A 14,550-nucleotide genomic window follows, 5' to 3' on the forward strand; every position below is an offset into this window, starting at 1 on the left:
AACCTCCAGTGTCCCGCGAGACAACCCCGGGATGGGTTGCCGGTATACAAACGGGTATAAAGGATGTCTCCGGCCAGGTAACCCAGGTAGGTGACAGGGTAACCCAGGTAGGTGACAGGGTAACCCAAGTAGACAACAAGGTAACCCAAGTACGGGCACACATGACTGCGCTGGAGACAATGGTAGAGACGGTCCAGGCCGAGGTAGGAGGATTAACTGGGAGAGTGGCTCGACTGGAGGCAGAGTCGGGGCAGCGGCGTGCCGGAGGGGGGATAGGGAACGGACGGGGGGGCTCCTACGGGACGGCCCCCCGTGCGTGTTACCTGTGTGACCGGCGAGGGCATCTCGTGAGAGACTGTCCGCAGATCGCCCGCGCTAGAAACGCGCCGGGGTTAAACCCCAACGCCCCCTAGAGAGTGGACCATCTGGGGGTGCATTCGAAGCGGTCCCGATGCAAAAAGACGGTAATAATGGCGAGCGAGTGATCTCCACACAGGTTCCAACAACAACGCCCACGGAAACGGTGACTCCTGGCGACTGGCTACGGGAGCTGGTGGCGGGGATCACGGGGGCCACGTCGCTGGTGGAAGGGGAGGTAAACGGAGTGCGTACCCGAATTCTGCTGGACACGGGGGCGGTGGCCTCGCTCGTGAGCGCAGCGCACTGCAGCGCGATCGGGGTCGACGTGCGTCACCTGCAGGCACCGGACCGCGCGCTGCACACGGCGAGCGGAGCCGGAATGGGGCTGCTGGGGAGAGCCACCCTAGAGGTCCGCATAGGCAGTCAGGTGTGCACCCAGGAGTTCTACGTGTCGAGTGCGTTGTGTCACGAGTGTATCGCAGGTACCGACCTCTTAGAACGGCTGGGACTCAACGTGCAACCCCGCCAGCGATGCGCCACCATGGAGAGCAACGGCGAGCGGATACCGTTCCTGGGACGAGAACCAACGCGCCCCCGCTTCGCACCTGTGGCCGCTACGCTGGTGTCGGCCGTCACCATCGGGCCTCTCGCCGAGATGCTGGTGCCGGTGGCAACCCTCTCCACCGACCCAACCCACCGACCATCGGGCGAGGTAATGCTGACTCCTCACCCGGAGTTGGCATCGCGATACGGGGTGGTAGGGTCAGCCACACTGGTAAACGCAGATGGGGGCCGGCTGTTTATACGTGTGTTTAACCCACACAGTACCCCGGCAATGATACGACGACGCACCCCGGTAGCCACCATACACCCCCTGCATGCTCGCCACTCGAACGACTCGGTGTTCGCACTCTGGGCGGAGGACCCTGGCCGCCCCGAGGACAGCCAGGATCTGGCCTGGCGGGTCGGCCCGACCCCCCGAGCCGAGATTGTTCCCCTGCAGGATGCGTTACATGTGCCTTGGGCAGCCTTACCTAAGGGGGAGGCCGATCAGCTGCGCGGGTTATTGCGGGAGTACGCCGACGTGTTCAGTGAGCACGATTCGGACGTGGGCCGGACCGACCTGGTCAAGCACCAAATTGACACAGGTGCAGCCCGACCCATCAAACTCCCCGCATACCGAGTGGGCGCGCCTGAACGGACCCAGATCAAAGAGGCAGTCACGGATATGCTACGCAATAACATAATCCAGCCCTCCGCGAGCCCTTGGTCTGCCCCGGTGGTACTGGTAACGAAAAAGGACGGATCGACTCGGTTCTGCGTTGATTACCGAAAATTGAACGCAGTCACCCTCGGCGACGCTTTTCCCATCCCACGCATCGACGACACCTTCGACAGTCTCGCAGGAGCGCGGTATTTTTCCACCCTCGATCTGGCGTCCGGTTACTGGCAGGTGGAGATGACGGAGGAGGATCGGCCAAAAACAGCATTCACCACCCCGATGGGCCTGTTTGAGTTTCGAGTGTTGCCGTTCGGACTCACTAACGCGCCCGCGACGTTCCAGCGGTTGATGGAGTTGGTGATGCGGGGCTTGCAGTGGGAACAGTGCCTGATTTACCTGGACGACGTAATAGTGTTCAGTAGGTCGCTGTCCGAACACTGGTCCAGGCTGCGGGAAGTATTCCAGCGACTGCGAGCAGCCCATCTCAAGCTCAAGCCACGTAAGTGTTACATTGCGCAACGCGAGGTGGGGTACCTCGGACACCGAGTCAGCGAGGCAGGGGTGAGCACCGATCCCGAGAAGGTGCGTGCCGTAGTGGATTGGCCGCGGCCGAGGAACCTGACGGAGATCAGGTCATTCTTGGGACTCGCCACTTATTACCGTCGATTTGTAAAGGGATTCAGTGAGATTGCACGCCCCCTCACCCAACTCACCTCCCCTAAGAACCCCTATCAGTGGTCGGAGGCCTGCCAGACGGCTTTCACCACACTCAAAGACCACCTCACCCACACCCCCACCTTGGCTTTCCCAGATTTCACCACCGATTTTATTTTGGACACTGACGCCTGCAGCAGTGGGCTGGGCGCGGTGCTGTCGCAAGTGCAGGGTGGGACGGAGCGGGTCATCGCGTACGCCAGTCGGACCCTGAGCGGGGCCGAACTGAACTATTGTGTAACCCGTCAGGAACTGTATGCTGTAATTTTCGCGTGTAAACAGTTCCGACCGTACTTGTACGGCAGGAAATGTCGTGTGCGCACCGATCATTATGCACTGCAGTTCCTCCTTACATTCAAGGAACCGCGGGGGCAGATGGCTCGATGGCTGGCGCAGCTGCAGGAGTACAACCTGCAGATCGAGTACCGAGCGGGGCGGACACACGCGAACGCGGACGCCTTGTCAAGACGGCCCGCGGTGCGCGCTGAGACGAGGGAGGGAGACGCCTGCCCGTGCTTCACGGGGGGACGCTGCCGCCAGGCAGCAGAACCCAAGGAGCGCGCGGAAACTAAACTCCCCCCCCCGAGAGAGAGTGCAGTGTGCGCCACAGAGACCCTCGCAGGTGGCACTGAGGATCCCGTCGACCGCCCGGCAAGCGCGGGACCCGCGGCTCGGGACCCGATCGGACGGACCCAGGAGGACGTCGGCTGTGCCTTCCCGGGCCTAAACGACGAGCAGCTGAGACAGACCCAGCAGCGAGATCCGGATCTGGCGGCAGTGGAGGCGGCACTGCGGGAGGAAAAGAGCGCCCTACCAGGACCCTGGAGCGGTTTGTATGCCCGGTTGTGTGTACAGAACGGAGTGGTACGGGAGTTAACCGAGGCCGGCCAGCCGGGGTGTATCTGTGTTCCTGCCCAGGTGCGACCCCAGCTGCTACGACTGGTACACGACCACCCGCTCGGGGGCCATGATGGGGAACGGCGCACCCGGGAGACTCTGCGTCGCCAGTATCTCTGGCCTAAATTGGCGCAAGATGTGGCCGCCTGGGTGCAGGGCTGCCGGGCCTGTCAGCAGTGTGGGCAAAAGCCGGCGAGGTACCAGGTACCCCTGAGGCCGTTCCGAGTCAGTCGGACGAATCAGTTGGTCGGAATCGACCTGCAAGGGCCCTTTCCACGATCCCACCGGGGCAACCGATATATTCTTGTAGCGGTGGAGTACTTCACCCGCTACCCCGTGGCGGTGGCTATCCCGGATAAAACAGTCCTCGTAGTGGCCCGGGCCTTCGTGGAAAACTACGTACTTAAGTGCGGGATCCCCGAACGAGTCATTACCGACCAGGGTAGTGAATTCGAGGCCGAACTATTCCAGGCGCTGTGCCGAGAGTTCGGGATCCAGAAGGACCGAACCACGGCATATCACCCCCAGGCGAACGGGATGGTAGAGAGGATGAACCAGACTCTGGCCGGGAAGCTTAAACGCATGGCGGCCGCGAATCAACAGGACTGGGACGAACACCTCCCCTATGCCCTGTTCGCCTACACCACCGCCGTTCACACATCTACAGGACAGACCCCGTTCCTAATGATGTTTGGTCGCGAGTCTCGCCTGCCCGCAGATCTGCTGTTCGGTGTCCCTCCGCCGCAACGGGAGGAAGGGAGCCACCCCGTGGAGCACTTGCTGGAGACCCTGCGAGGGGCCAGGGGCCGAGCCTACCCGCACGGAGAGGCCGCGCACCAGCGGCAAGAGCAGGGCGCCCGACCCCGTATGGAGCCCCCCTTCTACACTGCGGGCTCCGAGGTGTGGCTGTACACTCCCCGCGTCGGTGCCGGACAGGTGGGGAAGCTGACCACCTACTGGCGAGGACCCTGGATTGTGAGACGGCAGATCTCACCATGGACGGTGCTGATTCAGGGAGGAGAGAGGGGCCGGGAGATGGTGGTCAACATCCGCCGACTGAAGCCGTGGCGAGCAGCCCCCGAGGGGGGGAGCCCCGCCGTCCAAGTACCCCGAAACCCCGGGGTCCCCCTACCCCCCGTGCCCGGGGGCCTCGCGCAGTATATGGGCCCCACGGAGCCCCGGGCTCCGAGGGGCCCCGGGCGGGGCCGGGGGCGACGAGGACGGCGACCCTTAAACCCCACCGCCTCTGAGTTTGTTCCCCAGCCCGCAGGTGCCAGAGACCGAGGGGAGCCGTTGGAATGGAGGAGGAGACCACCGCCGGAGCCCCAGGAGACGGAGCCGCCACCCCCGAGGCCAGCCACAAGGGCCGGGCGAATCCCGCGGACCCCGCGGCGATACCTCGTGGGGGCAACCCAGGCGAGGTGCTCCAGTCAACCCGGGACGGGGACTGGCACCCCGGGGGGCTATGTGGTGCCACAGCGACGGGGCCGCTCGGCCGAGCCAGGGAGCCGCCCGGCTTCCACCGCCGCACTGCCCCCCATCACCCCCCCCACATAAACACGCACCCGCACCCACGTAGGGCCTCGTGGTCGGGTCACCTACCCTGAGTTTTCACCCGAGGGCCCCCTAGGGGGGTTACCCCACGGTTTCTCAGGGCCAGGGAATTGGACAGGACCCTTCCCAGGCCAAGTAACACTGCGGCGCCGTGGGCGGATTTGAGATCGCACGACCACGGCGAGCTCAGAGAGCCCCGCAGTTAGAAACGCATACAAACACAAACACGGGTCAGCAAGGCAGATAGCTGGGATCAGGAACCGGGACGACTGATTGGTCGAAAGTTCAAAGGCCGGCGGGATCGCAAAAGAGCGGGAAATCCTAGGCTCAGGATTGGTCGAGAGACCAAGGCGGTCGGGACGGGGGCGCCTAGCCTTTGATGTGAATAGTTTAAAAGAAAACGCAGGGGCAGTAGGGAACTCTCTTCTTCTGGAGTTTGGACACGGGGTCAGCGACGAAGGAGTCATCGGGCGAGCCGCTAGATTGTCTGCAGGACGATCTGAGCGCCGCAAGGTCACCAAGGACTACAGACGGTATCGTGTTGCGCGCCTTACAACACCTCAGAGCGGAGGGTAGGATCCGTAGGAGAGGGTTAGTTCGGGGTAAGGACGAGTAGGAAAGCGGTTTAGCAGAGAGCGCAGCATAGAATAGGGCTACACGGCACCAGAGTGTGGGTTAGAAGCGCCTTGCTGTCCCGCACACACACACGGGTGGCTCGGTTGGTTAGCAAGGGCTAATAAAATCTCGAGCGTAGTAACAAAACCGTGTTGTTGGGTGTTTTTGGAACGTGGTATTAGCGTGCACTGCATTCGCGAGTGTGTGGTCGTTGTACGCATAAAGGCCGTGGTCTCTGTACGATTGTGCGGGTACGGAGGTGTGTGCGTTAACGCCCGGGGAGAGCACTTTTGGTGTGTTGGCGTGACTACGCAGCCGTGTGAGAGGAGAATCGTCCTTGTACGATATTTGTGTTGACGTGCACGCGCGAGTGGGGGAGGGGACGAGTCGTCGTGTCGGCGTGTGCCCCGCTTGCGTGCGCTCGTTACTTGCGTAAGCTCTCGGCGTGCGTAATCGGCGTGCCCAAGGTGCGCGATCGTAACGTGGGCGGCCAGCGCAGCGCAGAGCGGCGCAGGAGTGGGTATCGCGTGTGGAGCTGTACGCGTGTGTGCGCGCACGTTCACGACGTGTGTAACACAGGTGCGCGATCCTAACGTGAGTGGTCAGGGTTGGGTGAGTGCCGTGCAGAGCTGTGTGTGGGTGTGCGCGTGCGTGGTTATCCATGCCTGCTACGCGGACCCGCGGTGGAGGGGAATCCTCGGGTGACGGCTCCCACACCCTGGGTGAGGAGCCTAGCGGCGGTTCGCTTAGCAGCGGGGGGGCGATTGATGATGTTAGTCCGGCCGTTAGTATTATCGAGGGAGGGATCTCGGGGGCTAGCGACCCCCACATACAACGACCACACACTCGCGAATGCAGTGCACGCTAATACCACGTTCCAAAAACACCCAACAACACGGTTTTGTTACTACGCTCGAGATTTTATTAGCCCTTGCTAACCAACCGAGCCACCCGTGTGTGTGTGCGGGACAGCAAGGCGCTTCTAACCCACACTCTGGTGCCGTGTAGCCCTATTCTATGCTGCGCTCTCTGCTAAACCGCTTTCCTACTCGTCCTTACCCCGAACTAACCCTCTCCTACGGATCCTACCCTCCGCTCTGAGGTGTTGTAAGGCGCGCAACACGATACCGTCTGTAGTCCTTGGTGACCTTGCGGCGCTCAGATCGTCCTGCAGACAATCTAGCGGCTCGCCCGATGACTCCTTCGTCGCTGACCCCGTGTCCAAACTCCAGAAGAAGAGAGTTCCCTACTGCCCCTGCGTTTTCTTTTAAACTATTCACATCAAAGGCTAGGAGCCCCCGTCCCGACCGCCTTGGTCTCTCGACCAATCCTGAGCCTAGGATTTCCCGCTCTTTTGCGATCCCGCCGGCCTTTGAACTTTCGACCAATCAGTCGTCCCGGGTCCTGATCCCAGCTATCTGCCTTGCTGACCCGTGTTTGTGTTTGTATGCGTTTCTAACTGCGGGGCTCTCTGAGCTCGCCGTGGTCGTGCGATCTCAAATCCGCCCACGGCGCCGCAGTGTTACTTGGCCTGGGAAGGGTCCTGTCCAATTCCCTGGCCCTGAGAAACCGTGGGGTAACCCCCCTAGGGGGCCCTCGGGTGAAAACTCAGGGTAGGTGACCCGACCACGAGGCCCTACGTGGGTGCGGGTGCGTGTTTATGTGGGGGGGGTGATGGGGGGCAGTGCGGCGGTGGAAGCCGGGCGGCTCCCTGGCTCGGCCGAGCGGCCCCGTCGCTGTGGCACCACAAATGTCCAAACATGTATATTAGTGAATTGCAGCCATGGCCATTGCCTTTGTTTTAAAAAGGATGACTGGAAAACCCAATACAGTATATTGTGTTTTGAGCGTGGGTTTTTTTGTTTCTTACGAGGGATTGTTTCACCACTCGTCTAATACGGCGCACGGGCGTTTTAAGAACGCAATTTGGAAAAATACAAGCGCTCGGTGGAGAAAAATAACTTCGCTGTTGTGCTGTACAGGTGGAGATTAGCATTCCGGCACGCTACGTCAATTAGGACGAGTGTGCTGTAAGATTGTGGCGCCAAATGCTCCACGTAATATCGGAATCGGATGCAGCTGGAAATAATTAACGCAAAAATACCAGAAATGGGTACTGTATTAACGCGTTCAAGAATTACGCCTTGTTAAATGTGACGTGTCGTGAATATCATGATTTCTTTCATTCATGTGGAAGCAGATGAAGATTCGCCAACTCAACAAGCAAACGTCCACCACGCTCACGAGGAATAGGCGCGCAACAACCCAGGACATGTGCTCCATTTAGAAAGTGTTTGGCAACACTGGCGCAAGCAGTTTCGAAGAGGTGGGTGGCTCTGAAAAGAGCCTTTGGGTTGGCTTAGTGTGCGAGAGATGGGCGCTCAGCCTCCGAAGCCGTAGAGAGTGCGGCCCTGGCGCTTGAGGGCGTAGACCACGTCCATGGCGGTGACGGTCTTGCGCTTGGCGTGCTCCGTGTAGGTGACGGCGTCGCGGATGACGTTCTCAAGGAAGACCTTCAGGACGCCGCGGGACTCCTCGTAGATGAGGCCCGAGATGCGCTTCACACCGCCGCGGCGAGCGAGGCGGCGGATGGCGGGCTTGGTGATGCCCTGGATGTTGTCGCGCAGCACCTTGCGATGGCGTTTTGCGCCTCCCTTGCCGAGCCCCTTACCGCCTTTACCGCGTCCAGACATTCCGACTACTTCTGACAAAGCTCGCGAGAGACTGCGCGCTCAGCTTGAAAGCAGCAGCCGCCTTTATACCCGAAGCGTGGTGACGTCACCGACCACCCCTGCCCTCCGCGATGGCTCCGCCTTAAACCTTAGACCTTTAACCTCTGTGACGAAGAAAACCCTCCACTGTCGTCAATAACACTTCCTTGACATGTATAATATGCGACGTTTTGGGCAATGACCCTTCTTCGAAGCACTCTGTAATGATATTGGCACACCCGCAGCGAACGCGAGAGGAACGCGATCTGTTGCAAGATTGCACGTGGAGTGAATAATCGGTGTAAGGTCTTGTTTTCAAGTGAACAAGATGAACTAACTTTATAATCGTGTGAAGCTAAACGGCTTCCAATTGTGGTGCCACAGCGACGGGGCCGCTCGGCCGAGCCAGGGAGCCGCCCGGCTTCCACCGCCGCACTGCCCCCCATCACCCCCCCCACATAAACACGCACCCGCACCCACGTAGGGCCTCGTGGTCGGGTCACCTACCCTGAGTTTTCACCCGAGGGCCCCCTAGGGGGGTTACCCCACGGTTTCTCAGGGCCAGGGAATTGGACAGGACCCTTCCCAGGCCAAGTAACACTGCGGCGCCGTGGGCGGATTTGAGATCGCACGACCATGGCGAGCTCAGAGAGCCCCGCAGTTAGAAACGCATACAAACACAAACACGGGTCAGCAAGGCAGATAGCTGGGATCAGGACCCGGGACGACTGATTGGTCGAAAGTTCAAAGGCCGGCGGGATCGCAAAAAAGCGGGAAATCCTAGGCTCAGGATTGGTCGAGAGACCAAGGCGGTCGGGACGGGGGCGCCTAGCCTTTGATGTGAATAGTTTAAAAGAAAACGCAGGGGCAGTAGGGAACTCTCTTCTTCTGGAGTTTGGACACGGGGTCAGCGACGAAGGAGTCATCGGGCGAGCCGCCAGATTGTCTGCAGGACGATCTGAGCGCCGCAAGGTCACCAAGGACTACAGACGGTATCGTGTTGCGCGCCTTACAACACCTCAGAGCGGAGGGTAGGATCCGTAGGAGAGGGTTAGTTCGGGGTAAGGACGAGTAGGAAAGCGGTTTAGCAGAGAGCGCAGCATAGAATAGGGCTACACGGCACCAGAGTGTGGGTTAGAAGCGCCTTGCTGTCCCGCACACACACACGGGTGGCTCGGTTGGTTAGCAAGGGCTAATAAAATCTCGAGCGTAGTAACAAAACCGTGTTGTTGGGTGTTTTTGGAACGTGGTATTAGCGTGCACTGCATTCGCGAGTGTGTGGTCGTTGTACGCATAAAGGCCGTGGTCTCTGTACGATTGTGCGGGTACGGAGGTGTGTGCGTTAACGCCCGGGGAGAGCACTTTTGGTGTGTTGGCGTGACTAAGCAGCCGTGTGAGAGGAGAATCGTCCTTGTACGATATTTGTGTTGACGTGCACGCGCGAGTGGGGGAGGGGACGAGTCGTCGTGTCGGCGTGTGCCCCGCTTGCGTGCGCTCGTTACTTGCGTAAGCTCTCGGCGTGCGTAATCGGCGTGCCCAAGGTGCGCGATCGTAACGTGGGCGGCCAGCGCGGCGCAGAGCGGCGCAGGAGTGGGTATCGCGTGTGGAGCTGTATGCGTGTGTGCGCGCACGTTCACGACGTGTGTAACACAGGTGCGCGATCCTAACGTGAGTGGTCAGGGTTGGGTGAGTGCCGTGCAGAGCTGTGTGTGGGTGTGCGCGTGCGTGGTTATCCATGCCTGCTACGCGGACCCGCGGTGGAGGGGAATCCTCGGGTGACGGCTCCCACACCCTGGGTGAGGAGCCTAGCGGCGGTTCGCTTAGCAGCGGGGGGGCGATTGATGATGTTAGTCCGGCCGTTAGTATTATCGCACGCGATACCCACTCCTGCGCCGCTCTGCGCCGCGCTGGCCGCCCACGTTACGATCGCGCACCTTGGGCACGCCGATTACGCACGCCGAGAGCTTACGCAAGTAACGAGCGCACGCAAGCGGGGCACACGCCGACACGACGACTCGTCCCCTCCCCCACTCGCGCGTGCACGTCAACACAAATATCGTACAAGGACGATTCTCCTCTCACACGGCTGCGTAGTCACGCCAACACACCAAAAGTGCTCTCCCCGGGCGTTAACGCACACACCTCCGTACCCGCACAATCGTACAGAGACCACGGCCTTTATGCGTACAACGACCACACACTCGCGAATGCAGTGCACGCTAATACCACGTTCCAAAAACACCCAACAACACGGTTTTGTTACTACGCTCGAGATTTTATTAGCCCTTGCTAACCAACCGAGCCACCCGTGTGTGTGTGCGGGACAGCAAGGCGCTTCTAACCCACACTCTGGTGCCGTGTAGCCCTATTCTATGCTGCGCTCTCTGCTAAACCGCTTTCCTACTCGTCCTTACCCCGAACTAACCCTCTCCTACGGATCCTACCCTCCGCTCTGAGGTGTTGTAAGGCGCGCAACACGATACCGTCTGTAGTCCTTGGTGACCTTGCGGCGCTCAGATCGTCCTGCAGACAATCTAGCGGCTCGCCCGATGACTCCTTCGTCGCTGACCCCGTGTCCAAACTCCAGAAGAAGAGAGTTCCCTACTGCCCCTGCGTTTTCTTTTAAACTATTCACATCAAAGGCTAGGCGCCCCCGTCCCGACCGCCTTGGTCTCTCGACCAATCCTGAGCCTAGGATTTCCCGCTCTTTTGCGATCCCGCCGGCCTTTGAACTTTCGACCAATCAGTCGTCCCGGGTCCTGATCCCAGCTATCTGCCTTGCTGACCCGTGTTTGTGTTTGTATGCGTTTCTAACTGCGGGGCTCTCTGAGCTCGCCGTGGTCGTGCGATCTCAAATCCGCCCACGGCGCCGCAGTGTTACTTGGCCTGGGAAGGGTCCTGTCCAATTCCCTGGCCCTGAGAAACCGTGGGGTAACCCCCCTAGGGGGCCCTCGGGTGAAAACTCAGGGTAGGTGACCCGACCACGAGGCCCTACGTGGGTGCGGGTGCGTGTTTATGTGGGGGGGGTGATGGGGGGCAGTGCGGCGGTGGAAGCCGGGCGGCTCCCTGGCTCGGCCGAGCGGCCCCGTCGCTGTGGCACCACATAGCCCCCCGGGGTGCCAGTCCCCGTCCCGGGTTGACTGGAGCACCTCGCCTGGGTTGCCCCCACGAGGTATCGCCGCGGGGTCCGCGGGATTCGCCCGGCCCTTGTGGCTGGCCTCGGGGGTGGCGGCTCCGTCTCCTGGGGCTCCGGCGGTGGTCTCCTCCTCCATTCCAACGGCTCCCCTCGGTCTCCGGCACCTGCGGGCTGGGGGACAAACTCAGAGGCGGTGGGGTTTAAGGGTCGCCGTCCTCGTCGCCCCCGGCCCCGCCCGGGGCCCCTCGGAGCCCGGGGCTCCGTGGGGCCCATATACTGCGCGAGGCCCCCGGGCACGGGGGGTGGGGGGACCCCGGGGTTTCGGGGTACTTGGACGGCGGGGCTCCCCCCCTCGGGGGCTGCTCGCCACGGCTTCAGTCGGCGGATGTTGACCACCATCTCCCGGCCCCTCTCTCCTCCCTGAATCAGCACCGTCCATGGTGAGATCTGCCGTCTCACAATCCAGGGTCCTCGCCAGTAGGTGGTCAGCTTCCCCACCTGTCCGGCACCGACGCGGGGAGTGTACAGCCACACCTCGGAGCCCGCAGTGTAGAAGGGGGGCTCCATACGGGGTCGGGCGCCCTGCTCTTGCCGCTGGTGCGCGGCCTCTCCGTGCGGGTAGGCTCGGCCCCTGGCCTCTCGCAGGGTCTCCAGCAAGTGCTCCATGGGGTGGCTCCCTTCCTCCCGTTGCGGCGGAGGGACACCGAACAGCAGATCTGCGGGCAGGCGAGACTCGCGACCAAACATCATTAGGAACGGGGTCTGTCCTGTAGATGTGTGAACGGCGGTGGTGTAGGCGAACAGGGCATAGGGGAGGTGTTCGTCCCAGTCCTGTTGATTCGCGGCCGCCATGCGTTTAAGCTTCCCGGCCACAGTCTGGTTCATCCTCTCTACCATCCCGTTCGCCTGGGGGTGATATGCCGTGGTTCGGTCCTTCTGGATCCCGAACTCTCGGCACAGCGCCTGGAATAGTTCGGCCTCGAATTCACTACCCTGGTCGGTAATGACTCGTTCGGGGATCCCGCACTTAAGTACGTAGTTTTCCACGAAGGCCCGGGCCACTACGAGGGCTGTTTTATCTGGGATAGCCACCGCCACGGGGTAGCGGGTGAAGTACTCCACCGCTACAAGAATATATCGGTTGCCCCGGTGGGATCGTGGAAAGGGCCCCTGCAGGTCGATTCCGACCAACTGATTCGTCCGACTGACTCGGAACGGCCTCAGGGGTACCTGGTACCTCGCCGGCTTTTGCCCACACTGCTGACAGGCCCGGCAGCCCTGCACCCAGGCGGCCACATCTTGCGCTAATTTAGGCCAGAGATACTGGCGACGCAGAGTCTCCCGGGTGCGCCGTTCCCCATCATGGCCCCCGAGCGGGTGGTCGTGTACCAGTCGTAGTAGTTGGGGCCGCACATGGGCGGGAACGCAGATGCACCCCGGCTGCCCAGCGTCGGCCAGTTCCCTCACCACCCCGTTTTCTACACACAACCGGGCATACAAACCGCTCCAGGGCCCTGGTAGTGCATCCTTCCTCTCTCGCAGTGCCGCCTCCACCGCCGCCAGATCCGGATCCCGCTGCTGGGTTTGTCGCAGCTGCTCGTCGTCCAAGCCCGGGAAGGCGCAGCCGACATCCTCTTGGATCCGCCCGGTTGGGGTGGGATGATCCGTCTGTCCCCGGGCTCCTTCTGCAGGGGTTCCTGCGGCGCACACTGCACTCTCTCTCGGGGGGGGGAGTTTAGTTTCCGCGCGCTCCTTGGGTTCTGCTGCCTGGCGGCAGCGTCCCCCCGTGAAGCACGGGCAGGCGTCTCCCTCCCTCGTCTCAGCGCGCACCGCGGGCCGTCTTGACAAGGCGTCCGCGTTCGCGTGTGTTCGCCCCGCTCGGTACTCGATCTGCAGGTTGTACTCCTGCAGCTGCGCCAGCCATCTAGCCATCTGCCCCCGCGGTTCCTTGAATGTAAGGAGGAACTGCAGTGCATAATGATCGGTGCGCACACGACATTTCCTGCCGTACAAGTACGGTCGGAACTGTTTACACGCGAAAATTACAGCATACAGTTCCTGACGGGTTACACAATAGTTCAGTTCGGCCCCGCTCAGGGTCCGACTGGCGTATGCGATGACCCGCTCCGTCCCACCCTGCACTTGCGACAGCACCGCGCCCAGCCCACTGCTGCAGGCGTCAGTGTCCAAAATAAAATTGGTGGTGAAATCTGGGAAAGCCAAGGTGGGGGTGTGGGTGAGGTGGTCTTTGAGTGTGGTGAAAGCCGTCTGGCAGGCCTCCGACCACTGATAGGGGTTCTTAGGGGAGGTGAGTTGGGTGAGGGGGCGTGCAATCTCACTGAATCCCTTTACAAATCGACGGTAATAAGTGGCGAGTCCCAAGAATGACCTGATCTCCGTCAGGTTCCTCGGCCGCGGCCAATCCACTACGGCACGCACCTTCTCGGGATCGGTGCTCACCCCTGCCTCGCTGACTCGGTGTCCGAGGTACCCCACCTCGCGTTGCGCAATGTAACACTTACGTGGCTTGAGCTTGAGATGGGCTGCTCGCAGTCGCTGGAATACTTCCCGCAGCCTGGAGCAGTGTTCGGACAGCGACCTACTGAACACTATTACGTCGTCCAGGTAAATCAGGCACTGTTCCCACTGCAAGCCCCGCATCACCAACTCCATCAACCGCTGGAACGTCGCGGGCGCGTTAGTGAGTCCGAACGGCAACACTCGAAACTCAAACAGGCCCATCGGGGTGGTGAATGCTGTTTTTGGCCGATCCTTGTCCGTCATCTCCACCTGCCAGTAACCGGACGCCAGATCGAGGGTGGAAAAATACCGCGCTCCTGCAAGACTGTCGAAGGTGTCGTCGATGCGTGGGATGGGAAAAGCGTCGCCGAGGGCGACTGCGTTCAATTTTCGGTAATCAACGCAGAACCGAGTCGATCCGTCCTTTTTCGTTACCAGTACCACCGGGGCAGACCAAGGGCTCGCGGAGGGCTGGATTATGTTATCGCGTAGCATATCCGTGACTGCCTCTTTGATCTGGGTCCGTTCAGGCGCGCCCACTCGGTATGCGGGGAGTTTGATGGGTCGGGCTGCACCTGTGTCAATTTGGTGCTTGACCAGGTCGGTCCGGCCCACGTCCGAATCGTGCTCACTGAACACGTCGGCGTACACCCGCAATAACCCGCGCAGCTGATCGGCCTCCCCCTTAGGTAAGGCTGCCCAAGGCACATGTAACGCATCCTGCAGGGGAACAATCTCGGCTCGGGGGGTCGGGCCGACCCGCCAGGCCAGATCCTGGCTGTCCTCGGGGCGGCCAGGGTCCTCCGCCCAGAGTGCGAACA

General features: G+C 61.1%; 1 protein-coding gene across 1 annotated transcript; it reads right to left on the reverse strand.

Annotated features, from left to right (window-relative positions):
• Positions 1-7,743: 7,743 nt before the first annotated feature.
• On the reverse strand, positions 7,744-8,055 carry LOC144948225 (histone H4-like). The gene has a single exon (XM_078877652.1). The coding sequence runs from the start codon at positions 8,053-8,055 to the stop codon at positions 7,744-7,746; it is 312 nt and encodes a 103-aa protein (XP_078733778.1).
• Positions 8,056-14,550: the final 6,495 nt, after the last annotated feature.

Source organism: Lampetra fluviatilis, chromosome 48 (assembly GCF_964198595.1).
Source record: "Lampetra fluviatilis chromosome 48, kcLamFluv1.1, whole genome shotgun sequence".
Classification (NCBI taxonomy): domain Eukaryota; kingdom Metazoa; phylum Chordata; class Hyperoartia; order Petromyzontiformes; family Petromyzontidae; genus Lampetra; species Lampetra fluviatilis.

What these genes read in the sequence shown, in the direction of transcription:
- LOC144948225 (XM_078877652.1), bottom strand. Translation starts at nt 8,055, where the DNA reads ATGTCTGGACGCGGTAAAGGCGGTAAGGGGCTCGGCAAGGGAGGCGCA.